General features: G+C 41.2%; 2 protein-coding genes across 6 annotated transcripts in view; both read left to right on the top strand.

Moving 5' to 3' along the window:
- The window catches only part of tacc1 (transforming, acidic coiled-coil containing protein 1), a 50,021-nt gene extending 46,545 nt beyond the window's left edge, over positions 1-3,476 (top strand). For all 5 annotated transcript variants that reach the window (XM_058411524.1, XM_058411525.1, XM_058411523.1 and 2 more), the window contains 2 exons: positions 131-251; positions 592-3,476. In XM_058411524.1, the coding sequence (XP_058267507.1) occupies positions 131-251; positions 592-660 (190 nt within the window). In that variant the 3' untranslated portion in view covers positions 661-3,476. The remainder of the gene's footprint in view (positions 1-130; positions 252-591) is intronic.
- Positions 3,477-14,887: 11,411 nt separating this feature from the next.
- Positions 14,888-16,525, top strand: part of loxl2a (lysyl oxidase-like 2a) — a 44,154-nt gene continuing 42,516 nt past the window's right edge. The window contains exon 1 of the mRNA XM_058411498.1: positions 14,888-15,041. The gene's annotated coding sequence lies outside the window, so the exon portion shown is untranslated. The remainder of the gene's footprint in view (positions 15,042-16,525) is intronic.

Below are 16,525 nucleotides of genomic sequence, written 5' to 3' on the forward strand. Positions count from 1 at the left end.
TATTGAATGCACTGTGTTTCTGACCAAACACTAAGACACATTACTTCTACATGTTGATGTATAGTAGAATGATTGTAGTAGGTGTGTGCACAGACGACGGATCAGTATCATTAACACACGTGCGTTGCAGGGCGAATGAAGAGATCGCTCAGGTGCGTGCGAGAGCGAATGCTGAGTGTGTGGCGCTGAACGCTAGCCTGAGGAAGGAGCAGATGAAGGTGGAGTCTCTGGACAGAGCGCTGGAACAAAAGGTAAATATTTTTACCTTCAGTCTGAGAGCTCTTAATGAAATCCCAGTGTATTCTGAATAACTGCACTTTCACTACACACTCTCAAGATAAGATAGAACTTTATACACTGATCAGCCATAACATTATGACTACTGCCAGGTGCCATGAATAAGACTGATTATCTCCTCAGCTGTTAGTGGGTGGGATACATTAGGCAGTAAGTGAACATTTTGTCCTCAAAGTTGATGTGTTAGAAGCAGGAAAAATGGGCAAGCGTAAGGATTTGAGCAAAGGGCCAAATTGTGATGACTAGACGACTTATCCCTTTTCTTATTCCATACTCTCCTTTGTGTTTGCTCAGAATCAGGAAATCGAGGAGCTCACCAAGATCTGCGATGAACTCATCGCCAAACTCGGCACAACAAACTGAGCACTGAACACGCCCGGATTTCGGATTTCAGCTTTCAGCTGACCGAACCCCGCCTTCCTTCGACACTGCTCCGCCTCCAACATATCCCCGCATGCCTGGATCTCTCTCCAACATCTGGAGCGTGGCACTGCAACAACAGCTGAAGTATCGCACCTGTAATAGAGACTTTTTAGATCTTGAGACCTTAACATGGCGCTCTGTACGAATCGTCAGCGCTGGCTGGAGTTTCTACACCGTTCATGGACCTGAACACGCTAGCGCTTTGTTACGGCTCTGCTTTTGGATGCAGCATGTTTCATCCGTGAGGCGAATGAGTGTGTGTGTGTGTCCGTGTCCTCGTTTTATAAGCAGGGTGTTATGTGTATGATGGCCAGGTGAGACTGTATATCTGTATCGTGTGTAAGTCATCCTTCCTTACAATACATGCACTTTGTAATGTGTGTGTGTGTGTGTGTGTGTTTAATAGAGAGAGAAACAGAAGGCTGTATTTTCCAGACTATAAGACATATTTTTGGCCGATCACATTCAAATTTTTGGCTTTTACCATGAAAAATTGTTGTTGCCATGGCAACCAGAATCACAGCTAATGCACTGATGTTCATTATGAGGCAAATAATCACTGACAGGATAGCTGTGGAGTTAAAGTTTCTGTTACTAACTTGAAGAGTCTTATGCCGCAATTTGCCAACACTAACAATCAAGTTTGATCTGTTAATGAAATGATTTTTAGCTGTTCTTTGTTACGTTTAGTGTCTGAAGCTGAACCACTTATGTTATAGCAGTCCTCAATTCATTATACGAGACGTCTTAGACTCTGGAAAATAAGGTGTAATGCAAATATCTGTGCTGTATGTGTGTGTGTGTGTGTGTTTGATTAAAAACGGGTCCATGCACTCGTATTTTTCTCCCTCGCTTCACCACACCACCAGTGCAAGTGCCAGTGCAATCCCATGATGCACACATTTTAGTGTAAATAAGAATTTATGACGTGTTTATTTTGTATTATAAAGGTTTATGCTTCGGTTAGTTAAGCGGAAACACCAACAAATCTAGTGTGTGTGTGCATGTGTGTTTCAGCGTTCACACACCGGGATTTGTGTTACAGACGTTTAACCTCTGAAAGAATATTTACATTATATATTTAGTAATGCACTAATGCTACGGGTTCCGGACTGAAATGTTCCCGGTTCAATAAAGCTGGAGCTTTTAAGATTTAATTGGATTAGCCACGCTAACCTTTCCTTTCACTGCATAAAATACACAAGATCCATATTTAGTAACTGATTACTGCTCTACAAGTTGCTGTATGGTGTTATGTAGCTAGTCACTAGTTCACTCAACACTTAGCCAAGTAATGCAAGCCAGATAGATAACCTGAGGTAAAAAATTTTTGGGAATAATTTATATCCAATTTGTCAGTATGGAAGTTAAAAGAGAGGTCAGTGGTGGTGTTGTGTGATCAGGTTTGTGATCGGCTAATCGATTGTAACTTAAGCTCCGCCCTTTATTGAGTCTGTGACGTATCTATTCAGTGGCATTGCTAGTTATGTCAGGATTAATCGTGTGACGCACAAAAACATTGACACGATGTTGATTATTAGCATTTAAAAAACGAAACATTTAAGCACTTAAGAGATGAAGCGGAACCGTTTAGCCACCAGCGAATGGACTTGAGACTTTTCTTTTCTCCCCAAAACAGTTTCTCACTTTTTATTGCTTTTTATGTTTCTTCCGTGTTTCAGTGCTGCCTTTGACCTGCCCTTGTTGACTTCACCTAAATCCAACTAGCTGTGCATTAGCGGTGTCCAGAAAACAGTGCTGTGGGATGACTTCGTAAACAGAGTGTAAACAGAAGCAGTTTAATTCGCATTGTTCTCATTCATCTCTACATGAGAGAAACTGTGGTACTTTTGTGACAGCTAACTGCCGATAGATCGATAGATAGCATGCTAGGTTATTTACTTCATACTGTGATGCTGTCGATACTGAGATTAAAATCAGCAAGGGAATTTTTTAAATATCGTATGATAATGTATTTCAATTCTGATTAGCACGCTATGGCCTAGCGAGGCCGTATCTGGTGTCTGTGAGTCTCTGAAAATCATTTAGACAGGCTTTAGCTTTTATGCCAGCAAAAATTAACCGATTCGTTCAATCCTTAACACACTCTAGTCAGCAAGTGTGTGTTGAAAACGGTATTGAAACACTTCGTGAGAAACGAAATATTTTTCTATAATCTCCTGTTCGAATGACAATCCGCCTTTTGCTCCGTGCCTGTTGCCAAAGTGACGCCGGTCAAGCTGCCAGTCCCGTATCCCACAATTCCCTTGCGTGTCATATGCAATAGCTACCAAAACGTGTGTGTGTGTGTATAGATGTCCTGATATACAGCTTTATTTTCGGTTTACGCTTCGGAACATAGCTGCGTTCAGGACGGCTTTTTATAAAGAAGTGTCCTCCTCTACAAGTTTACTGTGAAAGCACAGAAACATAGTGGATGCTCCTCACTTCCTCTGCCTCTTCCTGTTGCCTTTATTTTTTTTTTCTTCAGTACACCATCCTGACTATTATGATAAAGAGTGATCAGGAGTGATGATGATGATGATGATGATGACGATATAAGGATTTAATATGTGCACATGCCTATAGCGCTGAACTCTGGCTTGCGTGTGTGTGTGTGTGTTTATTTGTGTTCTTCATGTTTGTACAGTGAGAACGAGAGCTGCACAGAAATCATGTTTACTAATATATACTTTCTCTATATTCTATATATTTTGTGCATAAAGTGTTGCCTGAATTAAAGGTATTAGAACGGATCATCTTTGCTTCTTTTTGATTTTTTTCGGACAAAATGGTGGCTAAAACTCTGGTGTTATGTTTGCTACTGTAGCAATGGATGACTCTGGGCAGCTAATACAGTAGTAGCAAACTCACAACCTTCTAATCATTAATCTAGCACCTTAACCACTAAGCTACCACATCCCTAGTATAGTATACACCGATCAGGCCTAACATTATGACCACTGAGAGGTGCCGTGAGTAAGACGGATGATCTCATCATGGCACCTGTTAGTGGGTGGGATATATTAGGCAGCAAGTGAACATTTTGTCCTCAAAGTTGATGTGTTAGAAGCAGGAAAAATAGGCAAGCGTAAGGATTTGAGCGAGTTTGACGAAGGTCCAAATTGTGATGGCTAGACCACTGGATAAGAGCATCTCCAAAACTGCAGCTCTTGTCGGGTGTTCCCGTTCTGCAGTGGTCAGTATCTATCAAAAGTATCCTTTAGGTCCCGTAAGTTGCGAGTTCACATGGAAGCCCCACCTTGCAACTTACAGGACTTCAAGGATCTGCTGCTAACATCCTGGTGCCAGATACCACAGCACACCTTCAGGGACCTAGTGTAGTCCATGCCTTGGGCTGTTTTGGCAGCAAAAGGGGGACCAACACAATATTAGGCAGGTGGTCATAATGTTATGCTCTAGGCAAGTAGTGTGTTCTCACTGAAACCTCCAACAAGAAGTGCACTTCAAGGATCCAGATATACACTATATTGCCAAAAGTATTCGCTCACCCATCCAAATAATCAGAATCAGGTGTTCCAATCACTTCCATGGCCACAGGTGTATAAAATCAAGCACCTAGGCATGCAGACTGTTTTTACAAACATTTGTGAAAGAATGGGTCGCTCTCAGGAGCTCAGTGAATTCCAGCGTGGAACTGTGATAGGATGCCACCTGTGCAACAAATCCAGTCGTGAAATTTCCTCGCTCCTAAATATTCCACAGTCAACTGTCAGCGGTATTATAAGAATGTGGAAGTGTTTGGGAACAACAGCAACTCAGCCACGAAGTGGTAGGCCACGTAAACTGACGGAGTGGGGTCAGCGGATGCTGAGGCGCATAGTGCGAAGAGGTCGCCAACTTTCTGCAGAGTCAATCGCTACAGACCTCCAAACTTCATGTGGCCTTCAGATTAGCTCAAGAACAGTGCGCAGAGAGCTTCATGGAATGGGTTTCCATGGCCGAGCAGCTGCATCCAAGCCATACATCACCAAGTGCAATGCAAAGCGTCGGATGCGGTGGTGTAAAGCACGCCGCCACTGGACTCTAGAGCAGTGGAGACGCGTTCTCTGGAGTGACGAATCGCGCTTCTCCATCTGGCAATCTGACGGACGAGTCTGGGTTTGGCGGTTGCCAGGAGAACGGTACTTGCCTGACTGCATTGTGCCAAGTGTAAAGTTTGGTGGAGGGGGGATTATGGTGTGGGGTTGTTTTTCAGGAGCTGGGCTTGGAGCCTTAGTTCCAGTGAAAGGAACTCTGAATGCTTCAGCATACCAAGACATTTTGGACAATTTCATGCTCCCAACTTTGTGGGAACAGTTTGGAGCTGGCCCCTTCCTCTTCCAACATGACTGTGCACCAGTGCACAAAACAAGGTCCATAAAGACATGGATGACAGAGTCTGGTGTGGATGAACTTGACTGGCCTGCACAGAGTCCTGACCTCAACCCGATAGAACACCTTTGGGATGAATTAGAGCGGAGACTGAGAGCCAGGCCTTCTCGTCCAACATCAGTGTGTGACCTCACAAATGCGCTTCTGGAAGAATGGTCAAAAATTCCCATAAACACACTCCTAAACCTTGTGGACAGCCTTCCCAGAAGAGTTGAAGCTGTTATAGCTGCAAAGGGTGGACCGACGTCATATTGAACCCTATGGATTAGGAATGGGATGTCACTTAAGTTCATATGCGAGTCAAGGCAGGTGAGTGAATACTTTTGGCAATATAGTGTAAGTGCACTTATTCAACCTAAAAACAAAGTATGGAATGTTGAACACTTCACGCACTCTAGTCTAATGGAAGAGCGGCACGGCTACCAGGCGCTCACTCTGGATGCAAAAAAATCCAATATGGCTGACAAGACAGGTATTCAGGACATGTTATTAACATCTGTTAAATGAGTCCATGCTGTGTGATTAATTTTTCAACATTTAAAAAGTCCACATATTCTGCTAGTCATATTACTTGCATTTAAGTAAGTAGCCTTTATTTGTCACATATACATTATAGCACAGTGAAATTCTTTCTTCACATATCCCATCCTTGAAAGGTTGGGGTGAGAGCACAGAGTCAGCCATGATGCAACATCCCTGGAACAAGGGATGGGAGGTGGTTGAGAGTCTTGATCAAGGGCCCAACAGTGATAGCTTGGCAGTGCTAGGGCTTGAACCCTGAGCTTCCAATCAACAATATAGAGCGTTAACCACTCGAGCTGCCACCACCACCTTATACTTCCAGTTAGTAAAAAAGCACTGGTGTTCCATCTGAGATGATACTACCCTTCTAATATTCATTCACTGGACATTAGAGAACAAAGTGCATTGTGTGTAGTACATCATTTGGGAAACTACTAAAGCAAACCACTTCAGCTGCCTGCTGAACACGAGTTAAAGTGGAGCAACACAAAAGTATTCACTCTATCACCAGGAAATTGAAATCTTGATGCTGACTTGCTCTCAGGATAGTGGGATAGTATTCTCCCCCCTTTGAATCACAGAGACAGTAACCCAGGGATGTCCAATCTTATCCATAAAGGGTGCGGCTGCAGGTTTTCATTCCAATCAAGCAGGAGCCACACCAGATTCCACAATGTTTAATCAACTGATCTTGGCTTTCAGTAGGTTCAGGTGTGGCTTCTGCTTGGTTGGAATGAAAACCTGCATCCACACCGGCCCTTTGTGGATAAGACTGGACATCTCATACAGTAGCCAATCACAGATATCTCTGAGCTAGAGGATGTGGAAGAGGGTGGATACCGCTCACCTCTGAGCGTGACTCAGTATGAGCAGCGGTTCAGACAGATGCAGTTCCATGTGTCTTGGAGGAAGCATGGGTTATCTTGACTGGTATCACTGGTCATGTGATTGGGCGAGGTGGTTGGTGGGTGGGAATTATTATTTAATAAAATTAGAGCAAATTAAAATTGGTGTCTATTGATATTCCATTCGTTTAAATTATTCTCAGGTCAAAATGTGTTGAATGTAAGTTAAGTGTAAATATGAAGTCGATGGTGGGGGGGGGGGGGGTGGATAACAGATGCAAATTTCCAGCAGACATATACTGGTGTGGTGGCATGGTGGCTTAGTGGTTAGCATGTTCACCTCACATCTCCAGTGTCTCGATCCTGCTCACTGTGTGTGTGGAGTTTGTATGCCTCTCCTCGTGCTTGGTGGGTTTCCTCCGGGTGCTCCGGTTTCCTCTCAAAGACATGCTTCTAGGCTGATTGGAGTCTCTAAATTGCCCGTAGTGTGTGATTGTGTGAGTGAATGATTGTGTGTGTGTGTGCCCTGTGATGGGTTGGCACTCTGTCCAGGGTGTATCCTGCCTTGATGCCTGATGATGCCTGAGATAGGCACAGGCTCCACATGACCCGAGTATAGATCAGATAAGTGGTACAGACAATGAAATGGAATGGAATATACTGGTGTTTAGACACTGTGACAGACTAAAACCAGTATCTATGAAAATAGTGGACTATAATCTCCAGCTAAAAGCCAGATCACATCATTTGCTATCACTCCACACCACTTTACTTCATGCAGCGTGACTGGGATAACGATGTACTTCCTACTTGACTGGGATTAAGGATAAAGTAGTTAATGAATACGTTTTAAACTGATTCCTGTAGCTCCTGAGCAAAACTAACAGCAAACCTCAGACTCGAATCAGGTGAAACGATGACGTGATGTTATTTTATTTCATGCTCCTGTATGCGTGGCTGAGCTGCTGAGTGAATCAGGTCACGATAAGCTGAGCTCTTGATTAATATCATAAGATAGGGATGACTGGTATTACAATGAGGAGTGTCCTTGTGTCCTTGTCTTGAAGACACTTTATACGTCTGAGCACTGTTACTCACTCAATGATTCTATATATATGATATATATATATATATATATATATATATATATATATATATATATATATATATATATATATATATATATATATATATCATCCAATTTCCTCTATTGTCCACAAACTCTTATACATGAAATGTGTGTGAAATTCAGAAATAAGCGTGGGTGAAAAAGCGGCCATTTTGGCTCCCGCAATCGTTCAAAATGTTTATTGACTACATGAACTACTGCATATCATTTTAGACATTTTTCCTCACGTAGAATTGTCAGTTACGTGTCCGTGCTCATCTGCTGATGATGACAGTAACGCGTATTAGAGCCGATAAGCCGTGACAAGCTCACACCCAGATTAGAAGAGAGGGAAGGTTTCACCTGGCTGAACGGCTACAATCGTCCTCCGTCTGCTCCAACATGAAGACTCTGGTCGTTCTTCTGCTGCTGCTGAGCGCCGCGCTACACAGTATGTATCATACTGAAGTTTATTATGTATTGATATCTTATTATATTTCGGATTGATATCTTGGTGTCTTGTATGTAGCCGTGGAAAAATGATTGGGCCTGGGTCTATATTCCTATCTTGGGATATAAATTGTTGTCAGCTTTCCAGCTCCACTACTTTTGGGAAGCATTTCTACTGTCACTAAATCATCTAGTGACAGTAATGAAAGGAATCTCAGCTTCAGACACTCAAATGTCTTCGGTCAAGCCCAAGCCCAAGTCTTTCGTCCATTTTTTTTTGTCCTCAAGCCTCAGGATCAAGAAGACTGCAAGCTCTTTGGATCTCTGAACGTCCATGCGCTGGTTTCCAACAAGAAATCAAACTTAAAACCATGAGCTTTTATGGCGAAAGATATAATCACTGTACAAAAAGTGTACATGTCAGGATATGGGGAAAAATGAGAAGGCCAAGTTGCCCTGTGCTGTAAAAATTAGGCGTTTCTTGGCTTTAATTACAAAATGGATCGCTGGTTTGCAAGACCGTGTGTGTGTGTGTGTGTTTGTGTGTGTGTGTGTGTGAGAGCAAGAACTTCTGTCTGATCATGTTAATCTCATATCAGCTGTGTTCTCTTGTGCGGCGTGTAAAGGCGAGGCGCTGAAGTGTTACACTTGCGTTGCCCCTAATCAGGAGGAGTGTAACCGACAAGGCATGAGTGTGTGTCCTGCTAGCTCAGATGCCTGCGCCACCATCACAGGGCCCAGTAAGTACACGCACAAACACACACACACACACACTTATCTTACTATTCTTCTAAGAGACTTCCACTGATATAGATACAGCTAATTATGCTAATAATCTACGCTAACTAAATTCAGGCCAACCATAACCTCTGCAACTATGTAAAGGCTGCAGTATTTGCTTTCTTTTCCTTTTATATTCTTTAATATCCCCAAATGGTGTATAATATCAGAAATGCCAATCCTTTGTGGAGACATTTGGACTCCGCTAAGATATTAAAACCTTCATGTTAAACGCAGTTCCCTGTTTGTCCACAAGGTGGAGCCATATGTTCAGATTAGCTCCATTACTGTCACGACTAGTTAGCATCGTGTAATGGTTATAAACAGTTCAAAAACAAACTGTTTGTACCATGTGAACGCGAATAATTGTGTTAATGACACAAAAAGTTGTTTTTCCACCCCAAAAAGAAACAGACAAAAGTTGTATTTTCTCCATTTTTCTTCGAAATGTGTGTCCTATTAGTGCCCCTTTTGCTCGTGTTTCCAGACAAATAAAGAGGAATTGTGTGAAGGGGAAACACCCAGAAACAAGGAAAATCACATTACTGAGGAAGAATGAATACACAAAAGATAAAAATGTACACAAAGTCTGCTTAAATCTGTTTATTTTTTTGCACTAGAGCTTTGAGACTGGTGAAGCTAACAAGGAACTGAAGCTCATAATCGCTAGCTCAGTCTCAATTATCCACACACCTCACATCTCAAAATGGCAGATTTGTGCGGTTCTTGGGGTAAATTAACAGTTATAGGATCGTGTAACTTCTTTTCTGTTATCTACGTTAGCAAATACAAAATAAACACAGCACTAAACATCTGAATGAATCAAAGGATCATCATCATCATCATCATCATCATTCACCGGTTCAGTCCCTAGCTCAGTTTCTTTGCATGATTTTCAATATCCACCTCGGTTTCTTCCAGGTTTTCCAGTTTCCTTCCACTTCCCCCAAACATCCAACTATATAGATTTGATCTGATGAAATTCTACCAGTGAGTGTGTGAACTCTGGACTGTTGTTATGTCCAGGGTCTTACTCTGGCCTCCAGGGTCCAGGGTCTTACTCTGTCCACAGGGTCCAGATTCATGACTCTGGCCTGAAGTGCCGAATAAAAGTACACTAAAAGATTCATTATAAATCTGAAGGAAAACGGTACAAATATTACAGAAAAAGTCTATTCAAGCCACACGTTAAACATATTTCATTCTGATTTATTGAGCTACAGACTGTTTTTCCAGAGTTTGGGGGCGACGGAAGAAAATCCTCTTCCCCCCACGGCTGAGTGTTAATGCAGGAAACACACACGTCCTTTACGTAACAGGGCAGTTTTACAGTTCATGTGAAGGTAAACGAGCTCTGGTGCATCTTGACCATTTTTAATTTTTATTTTTTTGTGCTGTCCATGTTCAGCATTGAATTTCTTTGTCATGTCATGTCCCACGCCACAGTAGTGATTAAACTCCTGCCGATAAAAGCTGAACTTATGTGTGAGGTCACACAAAGTGTCTCAGCCCAAGCGTGCAGAAGATCTGTGGCCATTTTGAGAAAATTTCAAATGTCCTAGAATATCGTGGAGAATATTTTCTTGAGAAGATCGCAAAATCCTGGAGGGACTCCAGTTAGAGCTCAGTGTTGAAAGGGAATGACTTCTCAGTTGAGGGTGGGAATCCACCCTGGATGGCATGCCAGTCTCTTAGCATGCACACATACAGTACTTCTTCACAGCTAGGGGCAGGTTAGAAAGGTGAGATGCTTCAAACTGCTTGTCTGAGGAAGCTGGAGATCTCCCAACATTTACACAGAGAGCAACCTGAGCTCAGGAGACCCTGGACACATTTACTGTTCTAAACATGGATTGATGATGAGATAAGAGGAACTAGTGAAGGAAAAGTTGATTTAAATCCCATGTCTTAATTATAATCAAGCTCTGTGCGCATGTTGTTTTTGTTGTTGCTGTTGCATTGCTCTGAAGAGACGTTCCAGCGATGGGTCACGGCACCACCGAAAGGGAGGGATCATCTGTTTATGTAGAAGCAATAAATACATACAGGACTGTAATTTTTCCAGAGTAAGGGTAGAGGGAACTTGAGATTGTGGCTTGCTGCCACGGTTTATGTCTCTTTTAACAATGGAACATAGTTTGCTTTTCTCATTTACAGTGTGATAATGTCATGGTTGGAAAGTGACTCACTTCATGTCTGTACAGCGTTTCAACTTTTTTTTTTTACCAGCGTTCCAGTCTGTCGGCAGAATGGAAACCAACTTACGGGACATTTTCGATCAGTGTAAACACATGAACTGTTTTAAGTCTGATATAAAATGAGTCACGACTCCGTTGGCTTCCAGTGTGTCTTTCCCTCTGTTGAATGTTAGTAGTTGAAGATAACAGCTTCATATTTTGGACGCTTATTAATAAGCACTTAGAGAGTGGAAATGGGTTCGATATCACCATTCGCTTCGAAGATAGAAACATTTGAGTGGGAAAAAAATCATTTTCTGATTGAAACTCTTATCCCTTGTAGACTAGGTAAATATTAGAAATACATGTAACGCATTACAAATTCATAAAGAACTGAGTGTCTGTTTTCACATGAGCCATTAAAAGAAGAATCCTGTGCTGGTGATTTCACCAATTCAATCAAGAAAGTTTAGTGGATCTGATGAGCTCTGATTGAACAGGGGGCGGAGTTTATTTCTGGGCTGGAAAGTTTATAGCTGAAGTCTGAAATCTAGACAGAGCTAGTGAGAATAAAGTTGGGCATGACAATAACATAACTGCAAACATATTCATAGGGCATATTGGAGATTGCATGTACAGTAAAAATGACAAATGTCACCTTTAATTGCTCATCAGCATCATTCCAGCTAGCGCATTAACCCTTCCTGAAGTTCACCATGCATTTAGCCATTGTGTCATTTAATGAAAATTGTGTGTCTTTCTTCTCTTCAGACTCGGTGATGAAGTCCTGCTCCTTTAAATCGTTCTGTGATAAATCGCACATGAGTAACGGAGGAACGAAGCTGGAGTGCTGCTTCGGCGACGAGTGTAACGGGCCGCACCGTGCTCACAGTCACGGGGAACATGCTAACGGCGCTGTGGCTCTGAGCTCCAGTCTGAACCTGCTGCTGGGAGCCCTGATGATCCGAGCCGCTGTCAGTGTCATGTGAAATCCTATAAACACCGGAATAAACAGTAGAGGATGTGTTATTTAGTAGTGTAGCACGAGCTTTTTGGAATGGAGTAACAGTGAGCGTACGTTAACAGTACAAGGTTTTGGACGCAGCTTCTTTTCATTTTTAAGGTTTGATGAAGATATTAAACTGCTTCTTAATAGCAGATATAGTATATAAGGCACTGACCAAAACTATTATAAGTGTTTCTGTTCTATTGAAGATGTATATTCTTGTCATTTTCATGAATAAGCTTCTATTCTTCAAACCTTCCCGAATAAGGCTGAAGTCTAAAAACAAAGGAATGGTTTTTGTGGGCAGCACGGTGGCTTAGTGGTTAGCACTTTTGCCTCACAGCAAGAAGGTCCTGGGTTCAAATCCTGGGAATACGTGGGTTTACTCCGGGTACCCTGGTTTCCTCCCACAGTCCAAAAACATGTTGACTGGTGATTCTAAAGTGACCATAGGAGTGCGTGTGGTTGTGTGGCCCTTTGATGGACTGGTGACCTGTCCAGGGGATAGGCTCCAGCAGATCCCCGTGACCCTAATTAGGAATAAAGCGGGTATGGACGATGGATTTTTTTTTTTTTTTTTTTACACAAAAGCTGTTTTGATTTATATATCCATGATTTCGTTTGGAAATGTCTTTCCGACCACGAGAAAAATAAGAAGCGTCCAGAATTTTGAACTGGTGCGGTACATTGATTTGAGTGTGTATTAATGGAAATAATTTGTGTCATTTAAATTTAGATTATTTGTTAGCTAGACATCAAGTATCAGCCTTCACATTCAACATTATGTAAATTTTCCGTTCGGATTGTCTTCTGTTCTACACATTTCAGTGTGTTTTTGTGCTCTGACACTCCTGATTCATCTCTTCACTTCATACTTCATCAATACACCATTTAGAGGTGTGTGTGTGTGTGTTTTGAAGAAAGAAAACACTAAACTGTGCAGAACATGTGCTGGATTAAGATCTAACGGAGAGGCTGAAAGTGAATTTGCATAGCTGGTAGAACTTTCTAGAGCTTTTGCCATGTATAAAGCCACCAAAAGTTTGTTTCTGTATGTTCGTGGTTTTTTATTTGCTGTATACAGACTCCGAATGAAGGATGGCTAAATAAAGCTGAGGGCTAAATAAAGTTTAAAATTTCTTTTTTTCTATTTTATATGTATATAATATATAAGTAAACAACTTGTGTGCTTTATTGGAAAGCCCAAAATCTTTACTACTGTTTTTGTCTAATTCTCTCTTTTTACATAGTCTCTCTCTCTCTCCCTCTCTCTTTCCCTTTGTCTCTCTTTCTCTGTCCCCCTCTCTCTGTATCTTTCCTTCTTTCTCTTTCCCTCTCTCTCTGTATCTTTCCTTCTTTCTCTTTGTCTATCTCTCTGTCTTTCTCTCTCTCTCTCCCTGTCTCCCTCTCTCTTTCCCTCTTTCTCTCTGTCTCCCCCCTCTCTCTTTCTCTCCGTCTCTTTCCCTCTGTCTCCCCCTCTCTCTTTCTCTCTGCCTCTCTCTGTCTCTTTCCCTCTCTCTCTGTATCTTTCCTTCTTTCTCTTTGTCTCTCTCTCTCTCTCTCTCTCCCTCTCTCTTTCCTTCTTTCTCTTTGTCTCTCTCTCTCTCTCTCTCTCTCTCTGTCTCTCTCTGTCTCTCAAAGATTCTAAAAATGAAGTTCTTTGCTGCTTCTTCCACTAAAATATGAAAAGTACTTATTGTAAACATTCACTTTTAAGGTTTAAGTTCAGGATTTTAATTAGGAATATTATACAATATATAATACAAGACATTTCAGAGCTGCAGTTTTACCTGATGGTGCAGCAGGTCATATTTCCACCTCACAGCTCCAGGGTCCAGGGTTTGATCCTGAACTTGGGTTACTGTCTGTGTGTAGAGCTTTATTTCCTCCTCATTTCTGCATGGGTTTCCTTTGGGTCTGCCAGTTTCCTCCCATCTCTCTTGCTCTCTCTCTCTCTCTCTCTCTCTCAAAACAAGCAGTAAGTGGACTTTATATGACCCCTAGGTTGTGAATAAATGTGTGAATGAGTGTGTGGATGATGGTGTCATATCCTTGTTGTATTCCTGGCCGGCGTTCATGGGATAGGATCTGGAGGGTATTTGGGTGGAAAATAATACATTTCAGGAATTAAAATGTTCTACTGCTTTAGAAAGTAAGTATATAGTTAGAGCCGATTGTGTAAGTCTCTGGTGTAGAAATATTATATCAGGCAATGTCTTTATTCAGGTTTACGGTCTCTCTCTCTATCTCTCTCTCTCTCTCTCTCTCTCTCTCTCTCAAAGATTCTCAAAATGAAGTTATTCTACTAGTATATGAAAACTACTTAAAATTGCTTTAATGTAAGCATTAACCTTAAACGCTCCAGGGTCCAGGGTTCGATCCTGAGCTCAGGTTACTGTCTGTGTGTAGAGTTTTATTTCCTCCTCATTTCTGCATGGGTTTTCTTTGGGTTTGCCAGTTTCCTTCCATCTCTCTCTCTCTCTCTCTCTCTCAAAAAAAAAGAAAAAAAAAGAAAAAAAAGCAATAAGTGGACTTTATATAACCCCTAGGTTGTGACTAAATGTGTGAATGAGTGTGTGGATGATGCTCAGTGATGGCCTGGAGTCATGGGATAAGGAATTAATCAATTTTCGGAATGAAAACGTTTTAATAGCTTTAGAAAGTAAGTATATAGTTATAGCTGATTGTGTAAGACTCTGGTGTAGAAATATCATATTATATCAAGCAATGCCTTTATTCAGGTTTAGGGGTCTCTCTCTCTCTCTCTCTCTTCTCCTGAAAGCGCCTTTTCAGTAGTAACGTTCGTGAGAAACGTGACTTGTTATGTCGTCATCATCGCCGTTCCGTTACAGCGCGGGCGCGCGCGCCTTCCCAAAGTAACGGGGCTGTTCTCACGTTCCGGAGGCAGGAAAAGAGGAGGAGAAGGGGGATAAAGAGAGAAGAGTGAAAAGCCCTGGGAGAGTGGGAAGGCGGTGCAGGGCGCAGTGAGGAAGAGGAACGGTGAAGTGAAGGAGCTGAACAACTTTCATCCGACTTGAGTGAGTTTACACTGAGCCATCACAACGACTTGTTAACGATTTACTAACGAGTTACTACTGAGTGTTTACTGCGAACAGGGGCTGAAGTGTTTACACTGATTGTACATCTTCCTTGCAGTCTTCAGGAATGCAAGTCTTTATTGGATCTGAATAGAAGTATTGAAGAATTACACAAGTTTAAATTTCACACTCAAGTCTAAATGTATGAGTGAAGCCAAGTCTTTAATAGCAACAACTACAATAAATCAAAATGTCATGGGAAAGAGTCATATTTAATAAAAATATAAATGCAACTCTTTACCTTTAATATTTAAGTGTTTAAGTACAGCGTAAGATTTAGACTATAGGACTTGAAGAAGCACACTAACCCAAATGTAGACGTTTTCTTTGAAATGCATCTCTTTAAGACTTGCGCTTAGTCTAAATCCAAGTCTTTAGGTAGGACTCTGCTTTAAACCCGAGATATACAGGCTTAAACCTGGTCTAAATGTCAGTAAATCAGAGTAGTAGCAGTTTAATAAGCAGTTTTAGAGAATTGGTGTAAAACTGATCTAGCAAGTCTTTATTGCACTCTACTGATCTAAATAGAAGTATTGAAGAATTACACAGGTTTAAATTTCACACTCAGATCAGAGTCTGAACTCGTCTAAATGTGTTAAGTGGAAGCTAAACAAGTCTTTGTTAAATACAAGCCTTTAATAACAACGCTGATATAAATCTAAATGTCATGGGAGGGGGGGGGGGAGTCATATCTAAGTATAAATGGAACTCTTTACATTTAATACTGGTTTAAAAGAACTGGTCTAAATGTAACATCATGGTATAGATTGGTGTGTAAGTGTCTTGTTAAACCATAATGTAAGGGCTTAAGATGTACAGGAAATGCCTCTCTCTGAGACCTGTACTAGTCTAAATCCAGGTTTATACTGGTGTAAAAAAAAACTGGTCTAAATGTAACCGTGTAACATAGATTAGTGTAAACGTGTAGAATTATACAGTCATGTAGGGGGTTTAAGTTGCAACTTAAGATCTATACTAGTCTAAATCCAAATGTATACAAATGTTTTATTTATACCACTTTAAAACTGGTCTAAAATGTATAACACTTGGAACATGTAACTGCACTGGTTTATATGCAAGTCATTATTAACAAAACTGCTCTTAATATAACTGATTGTTAGGTGTGTCTTGGTATAAATGTAATTCGTTATAATTAGTACTGGATTAAAACCAGTCTAAATGCAAGTGTTAAAGTACAGTGTAAGATTTTAACTATGGTGGTGTTAGTAATGTTGAAATGCAACTCTTTAAGACTTACACTAGTCTAAATCCAAGTCTTCAAGTATGACACTGCTTTAAACCCGAGATATACCAGCTTAAACCTGGTCTAAATGTAAATGATTCCGAATAGGAGCAGTTTAATAATTACACCAGTTGACGTCTGCTCTAAACATGTATAAGAACGAGAGCCTGGATGTAAAGTG

This window comes from Hemibagrus wyckioides, linkage group LG16 (genome assembly GCF_019097595.1).
Source record: "Hemibagrus wyckioides isolate EC202008001 linkage group LG16, SWU_Hwy_1.0, whole genome shotgun sequence".
Classification (NCBI taxonomy): Eukaryota; Metazoa; Chordata; class Actinopteri; order Siluriformes; family Bagridae; genus Hemibagrus; species Hemibagrus wyckioides.